Genomic DNA, 19,863 nt, shown 5'->3' with positions numbered 1-19,863 from the left:
TGTTTTTTGTTTTTTTTTTTGGCATTGATTTGCTGACAACACTGAAATGAAAAATACCTTAGGTTGCAGCAACAGAAGAAAAGCATGTTAACTTTGGGAGATATTTGGGCACAGGGGGTCCAAGAAATGGACCATCCGAGGTCAGCCAGAGCTTTGCTGGGGATGGCACTTTTAATCATGCACACTTCCAAACTAAGTTTGCTGTAAACAAAACCCCACCCCACTTGCTGGCTCAAGTGAAAGTCCTATATACATGTGCATGCAGGTTTACACTCTTTGCACACTACTGCCCATGCCCCTTGAGCAAAAATTGTTCTGTTACATTACAACAGAGAGCACAGTGGGAGAATAGGTTGGGATGCCACACATTCTGCAAAGATACTTGAGAACATGCTGCTCTCTGTCTCTGAATCACTCCCCCTCTCTTCCTCTCCTGGGGCCAGGACTTAGTCATGAAAAACACAATTTTTATCGAGTTATATCTGGTTGAAGATCAACTTGTTCAGCTTTGCTCTATAAAGGGGAAATGCCAGTGCAATTCCTAGAAGGATTTACAATAAAAGCCTCTGCTCGAGCCCATGAACTGTTTGATGAAACCTCTTCTTTTGTGTACACTGCTCCACCAGCTTCCTTTTTAATCAACCATACTTTTTGTGTTGTCTTTCAGAATATAGTCTGCACAATGGGACTAAAATGGTATCCACACCCTGAACTTCTCCACTGCATCAAGGGATGTGAGGTAAACACTCAACCTAAACTGAATTTTTATCTGTGTGGATTTGTTGTTTCATGTAACCCTGCTTGTTGCAAACATGTGTTAATAGACACCTGACCTACTCAATGTAAGTGTTTGACCCACTTTTGCTGTTAATATATCTACAAATAAATGTAAAAATATGGAAAAACTTGACTTTGCATGAGAAAAAAATCCCCTTCTCACAAAGAATCCACCCAAAGATGAACCTCAGGCCTAATAAACTCCAAATGTAGTTTCATAATATTCTATTTGCTGTGTTTGGCAAACAGAGTTAAACAGACAATGGATAAGCAGATGCTGGGCAAGTCAAACACTCAGGCCAGTCTGTACTGTAGGTGAAGACTGAGTCTTGTCAGAATATTTTGATTTATTAGTGTAAACAGACTTCCAGGTAGGGCTGAGATCAGTGCCTTGACTTTTTTTTTTCTAATACAGATGTCTGGGTGAAGTTGACAGTGTTTGAAACACACTGGCAGGCCATTCTCTACACATAAGTATTTTTTTAATAATGTCTAAGCACAACCACCTGCACACTAGGCACAGCAACTTGTTAGCAGAGATTGTTAGCATTTTTAATTGGGCAAGTATTAAACTGAACTGCCTATATTGTCATAAAATCAAATGTTAAAACTCTCTGCACTTAAAAAAAAATGGTGTATTCACATGTGAGTTCAACACATGAAAGAATCCCGCTTCACTTCAGGGAAGAATGACATCATCTACTCAGCATAGGCCAACTGGATTACCTGATTGGTAACCAAAGTGGGGTGGGTGGAGCCAACCCAATAAATCACCTTATTGGAGTGTTTTGTGCTGTGAATAGTTTATGGTGTCCTCAGTTTGATTTACGGGTCAGGCCCTCTAGGGGCTTAAAAAGTCACGTTGAAAGATGAGGGAAATTTAATGTTTTAGATTAATCAGCAAATTTATTCAGAGGCCTCCGTAAGGTCCCCAAGTGCTCTAGTGGAAACTAGAAGAGTTTTTCCTTGCCCTGTGTGATGTCTAATTTACCTGTTTTCTTTCTCATTAGCCATTCATGGGAGACAACTACTGTGATTCGATCAACAATAGAGCCTTTTGTAACTACGATGGAGGAGACTGCTGCCAATCCACTGTCAAAACAAAGAAGGTAAGTGGAAGACTTTCCTGCATCGTTTATAACTGGTGCTAAGAAGTTTTGACATATTAAACTTCAAGACAACAAAAACAATTATAGATTAAAACTAGTGTTTCTAATTATGCTAAGAAGGCTGAACTTGACACCATAGATATCGAATACACCACAACAGCAGCCATTAGCATCAAAATCTAATCAACAGTCACCACAGAAACCACCTCTGTAAATGTAAACCTCTTTAGTTGTAATCCAAAACTAGCTAGCACTTGATAGAGCTGAAAATAGTAAGTGAACTTACTGTATCATGGTGCTGAATCATGCTTTTGCAGAAACAAATTGTGCATACTAGCAGCTGGCTGCCACATAAAGCAAACTTTAGTCCTGGACATTATTACCTCAACCCTTAATGTGGTTGAACATGGTACTGTTACACAGTAAAACATGCACACTTGTACTAGTATGTCCATCCACAGCATATGCTAAAATAGTTGCGTCACAGGCTAATGTTTGCTACAACTGTTGGGTAGCTGCTAGTTGTGTTTTGCTATCTGAATATGACACAATGCCAAGTTACACTAAGCTGCTTTAGTGTTTTTAGCTCAACCAAGTGTAAGCTAGTATTTCACCCAAGAAGGAGACTTTTATGTTTACAGAGATATGTAATCTAAGCTAAGGTTAGCGACAACATACCTTAAAAGAAAAACACAAACTTTTCTAGGTAGCAGTTGAATTAATTGTAATGAAGGTAAGCCTGTGACAAATGGCTCTTTTCCACTAGCATGCCTTGGCCCTACTCTACTGGGCCCGACTTGTTTTGTGATGGTTTTCCGCTAGCCCGGATCTTTGACTACCGGGAGTCTGGGTCACCATAAAACAACTGTGGGACACTGCACCCACGTTGTTTTGAGCAAAACACAAAATCGCAAACAATGGAGGACAGGGGAAACTTGACAGGACACCGTTCTTGCAGTTGTTGTTTAAAAATGGCAGGTGGCTCCTGTCCTCTTATGTCCCATCTTGTTTTGAGCGTTGCGCTCATGATTCATCGATGATGACATTGTCTGACCAATCAGTAGCCGGTAGTCGATGACGTCATCTTTTAGTATCGTCTTGCTTGGAACCAGAGTAGGTACTCAAACTAGCTTGTTTTAGGAGGTACCAGGCCAGTGGAAATTCTGCAAATCAAATAGGGCTGAGTAGAGTAGGCCCAAGGCGTGCTAGTGGAAAAGGACAAATAATTTGCTTAGCACTTGCTGTGGTCAGACAAGGTAAAGCAGCTCATTGTTGCATGGTATGAATCATTCTAAAACAGCAATATACAACTCAACTAGCTTGCAGTTTCCCAGCAGTTCTAGCAAATGTTAGCCAATGGCGTAACCAGTTGGTCAGACATGTCAAAGCAGCTCAGTGTTGTGTAGTATTGAATCATGAGCCTGTGACATAACAACTCCATCACTTGCTGTGGCTGCTTGCCAGTTTGATATGAGGGCAGTCCATATCGTAAATGTTTCAAGTAGCTCCTTTCCACTGCTCTAACTTACATTATGTGTTTGTTTCTCAACTCTGGTGTTACATTTGGCTTATAAGGAAAAAGAAATCCCAACTCCAGCATCACTGCAGTACAACCAGTGCAGTTTGCTTGTTGCAGTTCTTAAGCTTTGACATGTTTTAATGATCATTTCAACTCTCTCAAGGTAAGTGTAATGGATACCTCAGATGAATATACCGGAGGAATTTTGGCTTTCACCAATGGAACATCTATAAACACATTCTTCCTTGCTATGCCGTGTATCCAACTTTAGATTACTGGTAGACAGATTACTGATTCTACATCCAAAGGAGTGGGAGTTTGTAGTCTTCATCAAAAGGCTTTGTTTCTTCCTGGTATTCGGTTACTTAATGCTTAAAACATCCTAAATTGACCCACTATCTAGAATTTCTAATCAAAAAGAAATAATTTTTCAAAGAATTGAGGTCATTGCTTTAAATTTTCATTTTCTGTTTTAAGTTTTGGGATATCTTCATTGCAATAACTGTCAAACTCCATGAGCTTCATGATGTCATCCAGTATTAGGATGAGAAAGCCCAAAAGTTTGATCATCCTTATGCTAGCAGCTCTCTTAATATAGGGAGGTGCTCTGTCTTGCTCATTCCAGCCAGCTGCTGGTGAGGAAAAGGATTGGAAGTATATCGTAGCTTCTGTGCAGCAGCATCTGCCTCTCTGGCCTGGCCTGTTTCTGTGAATCTGGCGAGGGACTTTAGTTGTACTCCTGGCATATCCATCTGTATGTCTGGCTGGATTTATATTGCAGTCTATGTGTCTCACTGGCTCTGTGAGTGCGTCTGACTGGAGAGACTCTTCATTCCCTCGTTTGGAGGAAAAGGACAAACAGCAGACATCGTTTGATGTCTTCCACTCCACATTTCAGATTCTCACGAATTCCCTCTCATCATTTGGTCCCATTTTTTATGGATGTTTCTGGAAGTTTAGCATGACGGTATGTTTCCAGAGAAATGTTTTGTGATGTTTATTATTGGTACTTTGTCTGTAAAGGCATTGGCAAAAGAATGGTTGAGACTTTCACAGAAGGAGCAAGACAACAAAGCAGCCCATTTTAAACTGTTAAACCTCACACATTCGTACGACACATCCATCTTTAAGTACAGTAGAGAAAAGGGTGACTCTCTGTGACTTTCTCTGACTTTCATATTTTTAAACCTCTTTTAATACTTTTTTCATTTGCATCATAAATGCATAACTTGATGTGATTCCTGATTCTTTTCAATCAAGTGAAAAGCATCAAGTGACATCGGAGTGCTCACTGGCCAATGGCCCTGTCTTCAATGCTGTGCTGTAAGGGACTCTCTGTTTGTGTCTACCCCCATAGGGAAAGGTCAACCTTGTATCACTTTGCTGATGTACATCCCAAGATTGTTTTCTTGACAGAACAATTTCATCCTGAATTCTTTAACAGCCAAATTTGTCACTTAATACAAATGTTTGCTAAAGGAAGGATGTTTCTTTGTCTCCATACAGGAGCTTTAAGTGGCTAAATAGCCATTTTGTTGTTGTTCTTAGGCACCCAATCACTGAAAATTCTTACAGGCAGTTTATGGAGAGAAAATATATGGCTAGGAAAAAAAAATCCCAGAACTGCTCTGTGTCAGATGTCTGAAGGTTTAAAGCTCCTGTGAGGAACTTTGGGCTTGTGTTGATTTTGCCGCCCCCATGGACAAGCTGGTACCTGGTACTTACATTATATTGTCACCCTATTAAAATAACGGCCTTTGTCATTTTTTGGGAAAAATTAGTTTTTCTCTTGTTAGTGCCGGCCATCTCTGGTAAAATCACTTCAATCTTTAGCTAAAAGGATCCTGCTCTTTATGCCCTGAAGGACAGTTGCCTATGTCAAGAGACTAACTCAGGCCATTTTATCTCTCGCCTAAGTCAAAATTTTGGATTATTTAGGATAAAATGTGTTACTTCAGCAATTTAACAAGCTTTCATGGTGGCAGCTGCTTCAAGAAGAAACACAATCTATAGTGCAGTCTGCTGTCCAAAGCGACATACAACACAAGCTTAGACAGAGGGGTAAACCTAATTAGTGTGACAAAGTGCCACAAGTTACTTGGCTGCAGGTGCTGACATTAAGTGCAAACATTTTTTTTGATTGTTTGGTATTACTAATATTATTATTTTTTGGAGAATAGTGTTCACAATCAGTTGCTGCAACAATATACTTCAACCTTCAAAAACATTCAGTATTTAGTGCTGAAAATTCACTAAGAGCTGGCTCTTAGACCTTCTGACTCATTCTACACCTGAGGACAAAGAGGAAAAGGGTCAGACTAAGTGCCTAAGTGTTCCCTGAATGGAGGTAATTCACTCCACCATTTGGGCACAACAAAAGAGAAGAGTCTGGCTAGTGATTTGGAGCCGTGCTGGGCTGAGAGCACCAGGCGTCTTTCACAAGTAGAGCGTAGTGGGTGAGAAGGAGTGAAGACCTGGAAGAGGGACCCCGGGAAGGCAGGAGCCCTCTTGTCAGTGTTTTGTAAGCCAGAAGAAGAGCTTTGAATTTGATGCAGGCTGTCACTGGAGGCCAGTGAAGAGAGATTAACAGTGAGTGACACGTGATGTGCAGTTTTAAAATTAAGGAATGTTTTTGCCACTGTGAAGGCCTTTTTGATTGAAAAGGTTAATAAATACCATATGCTTTGGTAAAGTTTTTTGTGTTTTTCCGAAAACTTGAAAAAATAACTTAGGCTATTTTAATAGGGTGACGATTTGCTGATTTTGCCCTGTGCTTGTAAAATTTCAACCTGCTGTCTTGCAACTTTAAATTTTCTGCTCATCAGAACATTCTTGTGTGGAAAATTAAATTTTAATTTTATTACTTCACTTGACACCTACCCCACATCTGCAGTTTCAGGCATTAAAATTTTACCAAATCCCCTCATTGGATAAATAAAGTATTTCTGAATCTAATTCTGATAAACATAAAAATGTTAAATCATCAGTCAACTAAAAAAGAAGCCTTACAGGAGCTTTAAGATGACGCTTCTACAGTAATCAGAACAGATGTATGGAAAAAATAAATAGCCTTATGTAACCAACCTGTTAGAAAAGTAGGTCAGGGGATTGAGATGCCCCTTTAGAAACATCAGTATCACATGTAAAGTATTGTTTCTTAAAGTCAACAGAAGCAAGAAAAAAGGTGAGCAGCTCACTGGGAAGTGACCTCACTCTTGAAGTGGTTTTGCTGCTGATGATTGACACAATCTCAACTCTACATCTTCTGGCCTCACTCCAGGGTAGGGGCTGAGCCAGTATGAGCATAACTCACTTTTACCGACAGACCCTGACTGAAGGACAGACTCTTTTGAATTACTACCTCTACATGAGGTTGAGCTGGCAGATAGGAAACAGAGCATGGACCCGGGATTTCGTACGTTATACATCAAAGAGGGGCATGATCAGTTCACAAGAACATTCGATGTATGGGTATTATGTTTAAAATTTACAGTTCAAAAATGGAATTTCATCTTTTTCTCTTTTTGCACCGTTCCTAATAAAGTGGTTATGTGAAAGACTATTGACAAATTAAGTTTTAAAGTTTCCATAAACTAGACTGGACTCCATCTTTATGATCAGCAGCAAGACAGCAATGTAAGAAAAACAATAGATCATGTACAAGATTTTCCTGTAGAAGTTTCCTTTTTAACTGATAAACAAGAGCACACAATGCAAAAAGTGAGGTACCCAGTTCACCAGTACAATTAGTTTTAGGCTTTATATCTCTTTTTTTACCCAGCTCTCTTACTCGTGTCTTGATTAAGATCGGTCAAGCCTGCATGACAATGGTCATTAATGGTGTTTAGCACACATTCAATCAAATTCACCCACAAAAAAGGAGCAGTACATTAACTATACCATGAGATCACCTTTTCCTGTTAACACTGTGGCAAAAATGTTAGTTTCTGATAGCTCGGACAACATGGAGGATATTTTTTAATGTTAAAACTAGGGATGCACCGATATGAAAATTGTGGCTGATACCAATATTAAAATTGCTCTTAAGGCTGATAACTGACATTTACAGATATCAATATTGGTGGGAAAAAAAATCTGATGATGTGTCAAGGTAGTTCAGAGAGAAAGAGCAGCGCAAAAGTATTTAGGTGGATATGTTTGCCTTTATTGGACAAAACAGCTGAGTAAAAACAGGAAACCTCGGGGGAAGAAAGAGCTTGAAGACATCCAGTAACTTATCAAGGCAGTAAGTCAAACTGGTGACCACTGCGACAAGGCTCTAGATATTGGCTGATTACTTGAACTGCAAGGCTAACAGCACCCAAGATAAACACTTATCTCAAAACTTAGTCTTGAATGGAAATGTCTAGTTTAACGTTCATTTGATTTTTTATTTAATGGGACAAAAAACCCAACACCTGCTCACCCTATAAGGATTCTATTTCACATAACCACCAGCTCACTATACATGATCTCTCACCTTGATTATCAGTTGGTGCACATTACAGCCTTCAATTTAATAGATGGATTTTATTATTTCTTTCTTTTCTTAAAAAGATGCGATGAGGAGGATCTGCTTTAATTGGACTCCCTCGCCACCTTGTGGCCCAAAGTCTCCACACACTGTCGTAAATTTCTTTTAGCGAGGCGTGTGTTTTAGAATTGAATGGAGATAAGATCGAAACCAATTTTCTTCATTCAAGATCGTTTTTTACTGGATACAATGCGCTGAGGTAAGGTTATTTATCGGTACAGTTACGTAGGGCCATGGTAAAAAACGTGACAAAAAGGTGACATCAAGCAGATGTTGTAGCATTCGGCTGTATTTCGTGACATCTGCAGCCCGGTGCTCTGACGTACCTGGTTAGCTGTGTCCTGCCATCTACCAAGCAGAGCTAACGTAACCTCACTCTTAATTTTATTGATAGACTCTCAAATTTGAACAGAGCACTGCAAAATAACTGCTGCATGTAGGTTGAAATGGACATTATCACAAACAGTTTAGCCCATGTGTTAAAGAGCTGATTAGCCTTTAGCTCAGACTGTATCACTCTCTAGTTTAGCTTTCTTGTGCTCTTCTGTCCTTTTTTCTGTCTGACCGTTAGGCTCCTGTGTCAACCATCACTACAAAATTAGTCATAGAAATCTTTGTTAGCAGAGAAAAACACAGATCTCTGTGTTTTATCTCTTCTCACTACTAAACTTTGTCAGCCAGTGTGGTGTTGTCATAGAGACCAAGACGGGCTGTAAATCAATCCGGTCCTGGTTGACTCAAACTGGAAGCTAAGAAGTAGCAAGTTGAAATTACCCGTAACCAGCAACATTGGCGCTGTTGATCTCATTTTAAAGTGTGGATTATGATCAGGCATATATCTACAAGGATGACCACTTCAAGATCTTTTTCAAATGCTTCACAGCCCCTTTAAATTAAAAAATGTCTTCAATATGTTGAAAAAGCATTAACTCATTGTTAAGCTGCACTGAGTGATAGCTGAAAGTGATTACAGTTAAACTTTAATCCTCCTTGAGAACTCTGGCCCAGGTTAACTGCTGCTGTTGTTCCAGGCCAAGGATGCTACATGCCGATGGTCAATGGTAGTGTCTGCAAAACAGGTGTTAGCAGTTCTCTGAAACAATAACTACAGGCAAATAGGGGATCAAATTACCCGCTTGGTACGGACTGCTGTCAGAGATGGATTTGGTGAAAAGCAGATCCTTTCCAAATGGAACTATTTTCAGAGGTCTGCTACAGTATGATGCAGTGCATTGCAAGCGCATTACCTGGAGCTCCAGAACTCCAGACTGCTTGTCCAAATTTCTACTTAAAGGCATTTAGCTCTGGCATTGTTTGAAGAAAATAGTCTGGCTGGTGTTTTTTGCACTGGTGGGTCCCCTGGAAAGTATGTGGGAAAGATAGGAAAAATTGCTCCGAAATAACCAATCATAATTTGATTCATCGTCTGCCAGGAGCGAAGGATGAGGGAGGTTACTCTGGGTGAGAAACAAAAAGGAAACACTTAGGAATGGAGCTGATATGAGAAATTGATATAGGAACAGAGGGAAGCCAGATGTTTGATATAATCCCTAGTGCTTGTTAGCCTGTGAGCCCATTACTTAATTGATGTTGCAGGCTGCACACACACGTTTCTTAAAGCTTTAAACATACTCACTTCACAAGGAACTGTAATTAACCTGAATTTCACTCTAAAATGATTTTCCAGACAGACTCATCCTGATGGTTTTTACAATTTTCAGTCTATTTATAATAGTTTGGATCGTGCATTTGGTCAGGCATTTGCAGTTGTTTATACCTCAAAACTTTTCCTCATAGTCATTCCCGTTTGATCAACTCAGTCAAAACAGAAACAGTTTTTTTGACGCACCTGATTCTGATTTTCTTCAACTAACCCGACACATGCGTGGCAGACGACCAAGGTCAGATTCATATTAAAGCCTCAAAAAACAAAACAAAAGTGACACAATATATGACAGAAGGAATCTGTAACTCATTTATGACAGCCTCTCTCTTCCTCGGAGCTGCTGAATAACACACTTGCAGGGTGACAGAGACGGGCAGTTTCTTCCTCTTTAGCGGGAAATCAATGTTCTTCCTCAGACCACAAGTGAAGACTTTGTCCCAAGTTGTTTAATTGTTACCGGATGTAAATTTTTGTTGTTACAGATTCTTTTGTCTGTGTCAACAAAGGATTCTATTTCTTGTCCTGGCGTTCACTCTGCACACAATTATTACATTGTTTTTTAAAAGGCCAGCATTTTTTTTTTTGCTAACAAATTATTACTAATGCATCCCGGATTGATGCGGCTAACAAGATTTGTCTGTGTTGTACTGCTTAATAGAGCTTTTTAGATTGTGTAGTTGGCCAATAAGAGTGTCAAAACACAAAAAAAGCTGCAATGTTGCAGTTTCCCCTCATGTAGCAAAGGTCTTGTGAGGACTTAACAAGTGATCTTGAAATTCCCACATTTAAATGTATTTGCCTGTTCATAACACACAATTTGAAGCAAGATTATCAACATCAAATCAGTTAATTCTAAATGCTGTTTCCTTGTAGTTGAGGTAAGACTACTCTTTGTAGCTTGTAGACCTCAAGTCTCTTTGATGACACTTCACTGGCCATCAAAGTTCAGCAGTGAGAAGCCATTTTTTGTTGAAAAAAACAATTCCTTAGATTTATTTTGTAGAAATGGCAGACACTGGAGCTGGACTGTCAATAAGAAAAAGGACAGAAGAGCACAATAAAACTGAACAGCAGAGCGATAGAGTATGGGCCAAAACACAGGCTATACTGTGCATCATGATGTTCATTCCACAGTCAGAAGTTATTCTGCAGTGGTCTGTTCAAACTTGAGAGTCTGTCAATAAAATGAAGAGTGAGGTTACGCTAGCTCTGCTTGGTGGACTGTGAATAGCTCCGAACAGATACTAATACTAAACTAGACTACAAACTGAGTTCACAAAGTTTGATTGTTGTCACGTTTCCAACAATACCACTATGTAACTAATACCAATACATTACCTCATGGCTTTACGTCCTCCAAAGTTTTCTAGTGTTCAAAAGTATCTACTTTCCACTAATTTGCTTCCAAAACAAATGCACACCTCAACAAGATTTATGTCCTTAAGACAGCAGGGTGATGGTGCTAATGGCGAACCGCATCATCTACTTGATTTTGGCCACAGGTGTCACTGTCGCCTCTCAATCGGGAGGTCGGGGGTTTGATTCCAGCTCCTGCAGTCACATGCCGAAGTGTCCTTGAGCAAGACACTGAACCCTGAGTTGCCCTCACTGTGGGTCGGTATGAATGTGTTAGTTAAAAACTGATGGTTTCCATAGGAAAGCCACCATCAGTGTGTGAATGCAGTGTGTATGGGTGAATGAGAGACTAGCAGTGTAAAGCGCTTTGAGTGGTCTGAGAGACTAGAAAAGCACTATATAAGTACTGGTTCATTTACCATTACCATTACCATTACCATTAGGCAGGTAGTCCCCACAGAGGATTTAAATAAAAATGGAGTGTGGAGTTAATCCAAAGTCAGTCACCTTTAACTCCTGTTAAGTTCATATTTCTGTAATTTTGTCATTTGTACATTACCTAACTTCACTGCAGCAGATAGCACAAGCTGCGACCTCCAGTCTAAGAATACGAGACAATGCGGAAGTGCTAAAAACTCCTGTTTCTCGAGTGTCCACTTGAGGCTGTCTCTGGAAGTACCAGAAGTCACACACACACCAAGCCAAAAAAAAGCTGTTTTCAAAGCAGAAATTAACCTATTTACAGCCTGGTTCAAAAACCATCTCCTGTCTAAATTGCTAATTTTACTATGGGAATTTTTCTGTAACTTGGCGGTTCAGAGGATATTAAGATCACAAGCTCGCCCAATCAAGGGCACAATTCAGGTCACGGGCGCCCTATAGCTGTACGTGAAGCCTGTGCCACTTCCAATATGGCCGTGATTCCCGATTTGCTTCATTTTCCGTTTCAGAAACAGACGGGTGACATTGGGGAGACTACGTCCATGTTTTATACAGTCTATGAGATAGCATCTATGCTAAGATGGAGTGTAGCTTGCTTTGTTGGTTGCAAACAGTTCTTGTTAGCGTAAATAGTTCTAAGGAAAAGCCATTTGGGTGCCTGGATTTTCTGACTCAAATGATCAAAGTCCCTATAAAGAGCTGGAATTCTCATCATTGAGACAGCATGCTGGCTATGTTCTAAATTGATAGAGTTGAGTCCAGGTATTCAAAATTCATCAGTTGCTTTTATTTTAAACAATCACAGTAGATTATATGCTACATTTAAGATTTCTTCATCATTTTTTGCCTTTGAGGACAACTTCCCATTCAGTTTTCTCCTGCTCATTCACTTTTAGACACTCATTCACACTGTCTTTCTTTCATACACTCACACATGCGCACTCAGAGTAAAGGAACAGACACAGCAGCCACCAGTTGGTCTGATGGCTCAGTGGGGAACTGGCTCAGTGTTGCTGTCCCTGGTGTGGAAAGCCAGCACATGGCAGCAATGGTATGACCTCTTTTCATACATTCACACACTTGCTCCCCTGCACAAACTGTTCATCTTATATATTAAAGTGTCGCCTGACAAATGTGTCCCAAATCTGAAAAATGACTCACTGTTTCAGCATGAAAAATCATCTCAGGAATGAAACACAACTTTTTCCAGATTCACAATTGGGCAATTTCTCCTCTTTCCAAACAAGCTTATCGTAGCAATTACATTATTAGCAGTTATTAAAGTTTTCCAGATTCCTTCCTTTTCCCTTCCTTTTTTTCTCCACAGTTCAGAGTTTAACCCTGATAACAGCTGAATTACTGTGAGGAAACAGAGCAGAAATTGTGAAAAGCAATGGAACTCAGCTGCTCATTTATTTCCTACTACTTCCCTTCCCAGCGCATGCCTCTCTCTGCGCTTTTATTTTGGTCGAGATTTGTGTATTAAAGAGTTCTGGATGACTTGCTGTGTATTATTCCTCCCCAGGAGCTTTAAAGGTGCAAGGACTGGCTGCACGTAAGGTCACCACAGGATCTCCCCTTAATAGTTGCAAGCTGTTGGCGGGATTTGGAGAGGCAGGGAGGAGAGGAGGCGAGGGTGTAGAGTGTGCTTCCCTAAGGGTTGCCTGAGCAAGACCCCTTTTTTAGGTCCCCCTTCAAACCCTTTACCCCTCCCCCCTAGTTTGGAAGGAATTCCTTTCTTGGATGCTGGAAGCAGTGCACAGAGGGCACCGATTATATAGTTATACGACTTAGACTCTCTGAAACAACTTCTGCAAACTGTGCCTGTAGATTTTTCTGTCTGTGTTGGTGGTGCTGGGATCCTTCCCAGTTCATTCCTCCCAGTCCCAGTCTGACATCAGCATGCTCCAAACATGACATGCTAAGTGTCACAATTTATGACAGCAACCATAACCACAACTGACCTCTTAACCTTCTGGTCTCTGGAGGTGAATTTCAAGGCCCTTTCAAAATAAAAGGAGAAATCCATCCGAAACACAGTCTTTTTATCTTATCCAAACAAAGATTCATAATATTCTTTGAGTTATATTTTTCAGAGACTACAGTACAGCAGATTTCTGCCTTGTCTATCTATAATTCTCTGCTTTAATATAACCAGAAAAGCACTCGGAGAGCGCAGACCTCTGCCAAGCACATTGTGATTGTCACCAACACTTTAGTCCTACTTTAATGTTATACTCCCTTTCAGCAGACTGTCTGCTACAATTTGGTGTTAGTTGCAGGTTTGTACAATAATTTCTTACCTGACAGTGTTGAAAATTATGATGACCCAGTACATATTTCATATTCTGGATCTTAGTATCCAGAATATTGCCAGGATCTAGATCCCACTTTTACATCTGTCAGAAATGATGGTGACCTTGTCTTGTATTGTTTTGCAAAGCAATCCAACCATTTATGGTGGAGTTATATACACATATGGTGAAAACGACCCTATCTCACAATGATAAAGAATCCTCTGAACATATCCTGGATCAAAACAGTGATCCAGATCACCTCCAAAATTTAATCACTTTTTTTGCGGACATTTTAACATAGAGCTTAGTTGGGATTCCTCTGATTTTGGAGCCAGCCTCAAGTGTACTCTTGAGGAATTTCAATTGCTTGTATCAAAATCTTGTGGCTCTTGGCAAATTTGCATGGGAGTTGTTTTCTTGAAATTCAATTCAGTACAACTTTTTAGAAAACAATATTTCAGTTTTTTTTTTTTTACAAATAGAGAATACTAATATTTTTATTTACCTTTTAAATTTCCAAAACAGAATCTTATTCATTCACATTTCTTTTGTTCTAATCTCAAATATCCACTGATCTGAGTGGCAAAGCAAATTAACACACCAGCTCCTCTATTCTCAAATGTCTTTGCACTGCCCAGTTAACTTTACTTCTTGTTACCACTGCTATATCCAAGTTGCCTAGGATCCAGGAGAATCTTCATGGAGCTAAAAGTAACTTTTAAAAAAATTCTCTCACCGTCTCACCTCTGCAACCCATTCCTTATCATTAAACAAGCAGCAGCACACCCCCGGCCTTTTTTATCCCAAACTTGCCTTTATTTGTCTGTGTGTGGGGAGTTGGGCTGAGAATTGAGGAGGCAAAACACATCTTAGTGGGAGGGAAAGGAAGAATAATGTAAAGGGAGGAGCAGGGCTTTTCTCCACAGCTGAGCAAAGGTAGTTACACACCACAGGAGACACACTTCCTGCTGTTTTTAGAGGTTTTGGCTGTTTGCTGATGCTAAGTGCTTGCACTTATTTTGCCAAACCTCGTTATGTGTTATTTTGCTCAAAAGTTACTGTTTCCCCATTTTTAATCTTATTCATCAGAGCTCTTTCTTCTGTAGAGGGAGGATTGAAACCTCTGTACAAGCAAATTGTGCTTTATTTTCTTTAAGATCAAAGATAAGTCTGTGAAACAACACTTGGTTCCATAGTTCCAGACGCTGACTTTAGCTAATGTAGATAGTTACTGTCATTTTTTTAACATTGTAACACAGGATAGGGGGATGGGTACCTTTCACATTTGTAACGATATGGTACCGATGCCTGATACCTGGCAATTGGTATCAGTACTCAATGGTACCAATTTTCAGTACTTTTTGTGTTTATGTGGTTAAAAAATATCAGTTAGTTTAACAATATAATATATATTTTGAACAATATAACATATTTTTCTTATAACCTTGCAAAGCTGTGTTCATGTCCAGCATGGAAAATTGCCTACTTCTTCACTCCCTCACAGTCGCAAGGATGCGTTTAGGTACCTAAACACGGTACCTTTTGATGTAATGTGAATTAGTACCTTGTACTTTTGACAGACTGAGGTCGTAATGTGTTTAGTTTTTTTTTTTGTTGTTCCTTTTGTTCCTTTGTTGTGTTTGTCATCCAGCGCGGCTGTAGAGTGTGTGTGTGTGTGTGTGTGTTGAAAGTGTGCCTACTGTGAGTGCCTGCAGGTAGGCCTATCTTCGTTCCGATGATTGGCTGATCATCGTGATCGGATTGGCTGTGACTGAGGCTGGGCGGTGATAAAAGGCGACCGATGACGTCAGCAAGCGGGCAGGGGAAATCCCATCTCCCTCCTCTCCCAACCACCACGCCACGCTGTGCCGCGCCAAATGTTCCTTTGTTTAAATGGGCCATCATGTTGTGTTCTGGCTTCCCCAAGACGGGGCATAACAGTAATGTGAATTAGTACCTGGTACTTTTGACAGAATTTGGTCGATAACCTATAAAAGTACCTAATTCCGTACCAATGCCTAGAGGGAATTTCACTGGTTTGGGGGGTTACGGATTACATTGCATATGCATATATTAGTTTGGGAGGTTTACTCTGCTCCCCCTTCAATTTTATATATTTCTGTTACTAATAAATTCTTTCTTGTTGTGAATACCAATTAAAAAAGTCAGCCGTGCATTTCTAGGTTAGCCAGTTCCTCTCTCCTTGCTGTGCCCCTTACACACCTTCTCCCCTTTCAGCAGACACACTCAAATACCACACACACAAAAGTGAGAAGAACTCTGTTATTTTGACCTGTTCCTGAGGAGGTAGGATGGGGCTCTGACAAGGTTTGGTTATTTCTGAAGGGCTTTCATGTTTCTGTTAGTGGGTGTCCTCCCCCAGCCTTCCTCTGACCCCAGGACATGGGGCAACATTTGGGCCTCTAGGCCCACAAGGCCAGCCAATCCCATTTCTCAGCCACCCTGCGAGAACCTTAAGTTAGGGCCAGATGTGGCAGCTGGCCCAGCCACCCTGGAGGTCAAGGTCAGAGAAAACCATGTCAAATTTGCCACCCACCATCATTTCCTCAATGGGGAGATAAACAGAAGTGGCCTTGGGTGGAGAGGTGAGGTGTGGTGAGAATGAGAGGGAGGAGTAATGGGGCAAGGAAGAGATTCTCAAACAGACAAGCTGGAAGTGTGAAACTGAGAGATAGTGTAATTAAACTGAGAAGGGGTCATCTGGGAGCAGGGCGTCTTGTGTTCTTGCCTTCAAAATGCCACAGAGGAAACACTGACAGCTGTTTCTGAAGTGTGTCCAGCCCTGGGCTTGTAAAGTCGTCACATGCAGGCCTCATTTTCTCAGAGGAGTCCAGGCACTGCCCACCTGGCCCTCACATTAGGAAACCCCCCCACACAAACAACTTATTTTATATCCCATTTCAAAGGGAAGCCTGCGTCACTGCTCCTCAGTGACTAGCCTGCTTCCCAGTGTCATTGCACAGAAACTACCAAAGGTATTTCCTGTGTGTTACATTTACCAACACTTATAATGTTTTACATTACAACTCGTTACTCAGAGCTAAACATTACGTTTAATTTATCAGAGGTTAAGTGGTAAGATTCAAACAGAAGACCATTATGTTAACTATAACCTTGAGAAACAGCTTTTCAGTTTTTCTTTCTCCAAAAAAAAGCACCTTGTGGCAATGAGCCTTGGTGTTGTGCTTATAAAATTATACTTTCCTTAACAAGGAACTGGGTACTCCATAAAAACTAAGCTTTTGAAAAAAATAAAAATAATTATATATATATATATATATATATATATATATATATATATATATATATATATATATATATATATATATATATATATATATATGAACCAAGGGTTCAGTATGTTCAATGAATGGGCTCATTTGTACTTGTTCAAGCACAACTTTGAGAATTATATTGTGCAAACTTATATCACACCGTGACATATCGTAACACATCCTGTTATAACCTATAATTTTGTATCTTAGCATAACACATTGCAACACACCACAACATATCCTATCCCATTGTACTATTCATATTGTATTGGTTGTGTGTAATGTTGTAGCTTGACATATTGTAACGAATTGTACCATTCATATTGTAATGTATCATTTTGTGCCATTTTGCACCTTTACACAATCTATTGTATGGTACCATTTGTATTATATTTTATCATAATTGTATCATATAGCATTGTAGCCTAACAAAAGGTAACTATAGTATCATACCGTTAGCATTCGTGCTGAATTGCTCCATACAGTTTCGTACAGTACAGTTTGTCTTGTATTACAATATATTCAGGGATGGCCCTGAATTAAGTACTTTTATTGGTACCAACCCAAATTCTGTCAAAAGTACCAGGTACCAATTTACGTAAAATCAAAAGGTACCATTTTTAGGTAGCCAAGTGCATCCTTGTGATTGTGAGGGAGTAGAAAAGTAGGCGATTTTCCATGCTGGACATAAACACAGCTTTGCAAGGTCAATATTGAAGAATAAATATGTTAAATAGAAAAAATATAATATTATCAAAAAAAAAATATTATCATACAATTGATATGTTTTACCACATAAACACAAAAAAGTACTGAAAATTGGTACCGTTGAGTGCCATGTACCTGGCATTGACATTGTATCGTTTCAAATGTGAAAGCCACCCATTTCCAAATATATTGCACTGTGGATCATTCGGTTCACACTACATTGTTCTGTATTAAATAGTAAAATAATGTACCCTATCATATTACTTCATATCTTATCATATTTCTTTACGTTGTTTTGTATCGTGATGTGTAGCAACATAATGCATCTAGCCTAACAAACTGTTTGTAAATACAAATATTTCTTTGCATTGCATCACAAGGCATGGTATCAAATGGTATCACATGGTACCACACAGTGCCTTAAGCTTCTCTTCTTTTTTCTCAAGATTCATAGTCTCATAAAACCGAAAACAGTTAACCTTAGTTTGCCAAATGTTAATGGAAACCTCATTTCAAGTAACCACTAAGTTGAATTTGCTATATAATGGATGTTATTAATGCATCTTTAAGTGCATGGGGCATTTTCATTTCTTTCTCATTCTTTGTGTTTAGTGATTACCTTACCAACCTTCCCAGTTGGATTGAGATCATGATTCATTTGGTTTGTTTGCATAAAGTAGTGTTTTGGGTAATTTAAAATCAGCTACTCTTGGAAGACTATTTCTACTGATTCATGGAACTGTACCATTTTTTTAAGTGTCCATGTTGGTTACATGGTCAGTGTTGTTACATTCACACTGAGTGCAGAGATTCATTGTGCAACAGAGACAACACCAATGAACCCTGACAGAAAGAAGTGACACCACCCCTCAGTCCGCTGCAGATTGATCTGACAAGCCACCAGGACACAAATGCAGACATGCCCTTGGTCTGCTGCCTGCCTTCCATGATTTGGTCCACATGTGTTCCTTGTTTGGCCTGGGGAAAGGGGGACACATTTTGTATCCCCAAGCAGCTGAAGCAGCCCCCCCAGGAGGCAAGCCGACAAGGCGACAGCAGCTGGTGCTGATGACGCATTGCCAACATTATCTAGTGATGTCCAACGCCATGGGCAATGGCCACTGTTCTTCCGGTTCTATTTTCGCCTTGACACCAGACTATCAGATATAACAATGTGTCAGATATTCTGAGACAGTGATATATTGTGTGATGGCCAAACACACACAACATACATCATCTTAAAGTGACAGAGACAGGAATTCAAGAAACTGAATTCAAATTTTCTGGCAGGTGGCCACTATTTAGTTATAACTGCACACCTCTGACATGAAATTCTCCTTCCTCTGTTGTTTAGAATTGATGCAGCCTTCAAGGTCTAACAGCTTAGCTCTCGCTCTAGGTACACATTGTACCCAGAGTTTCTGTACCCATTACAAATTGGCCTAATGAAAACCACCCTGATTTAATTTCAAGCCTGTTTGATATTAGCAAGAGTCTGGTCCACATCAACTTTCAGGGAAGTGAACCAGCATGTGTTTGTGTGTTTGTGCAACTGAATGAAAGAGAAAGAGGGAAAACCAGGTGATACGCACGTCTGCTCTGAGACATTACATAATAGCAAAAACTGCATTGTTCCCCCCCACAAGGTAAAATAGTAATAAAAATGTTTGAACAATTTTAAAACAATGGAACAATAAAAGATAAGGTTGACTAAATGTTCAGAGAACAAAGGGTTCTTGTGGTTGCAATCACTTTGTAGGAATGAAGAAGTGACTTCATAATAGATCAGTTCGGGTAGATTAGTGAACCGAACACAGGACCACTATGAGAGAAAGTTAACCATCATTTTTTTAAGGAAAAACGACTACGACTCTTTTGCCTAATTAAAATGGTGCCTCAACTTAACTTTTAGTCGATCTTTGGACAGACAAAGAGGCAGGGCTATGGTGGCCTTTCAACTTCAACTTCAAAACAAATATCATCTTGCCATGTTCTTAATAATGCAAATCCCATGTCCTCAAAACAATTGTGTTATACATTTTATTGGCTATATTTTCAATAAAATGCTTAAACTTAACCAAATCCCACCAATAATTTGGAATACATAAACCAACTTTAAGACTGTTCTAGTATTCATTTTATATGTTAAGTAGGAAAATA

General features: G+C 39.7%; 1 protein-coding gene across 1 annotated transcript in view; it reads left to right on the top strand.

Annotated features, from left to right (window-relative positions):
* Positions 1 to 19,863, top strand: part of pappaa (pregnancy-associated plasma protein A, pappalysin 1a) — a 121,639-nt gene that overhangs the window by 97,575 nt on the left and 4,201 nt on the right. The window contains exons 20-21 of the mRNA XM_074690474.1: positions 668 to 739; positions 1,788 to 1,886. Coding sequence (XP_074546575.1) covers positions 668 to 739; positions 1,788 to 1,886 — 171 coding nt within the window. The remainder of the gene's footprint in view (positions 1 to 667; positions 740 to 1,787; positions 1,887 to 19,863) is intronic.

This window comes from Halichoeres trimaculatus, unplaced genomic scaffold (assembly GCF_033239565.1).
Source record: "Halichoeres trimaculatus isolate MK-OKI-2021-1 unplaced genomic scaffold, fHalTri1.1 fHalTri1_scaffold_16, whole genome shotgun sequence".
Taxonomy (NCBI): domain Eukaryota; kingdom Metazoa; phylum Chordata; class Actinopteri; order Labriformes; family Labridae; genus Halichoeres; species Halichoeres trimaculatus.
This window is presented reverse-complemented; position numbering and strand designations above follow the sequence as displayed.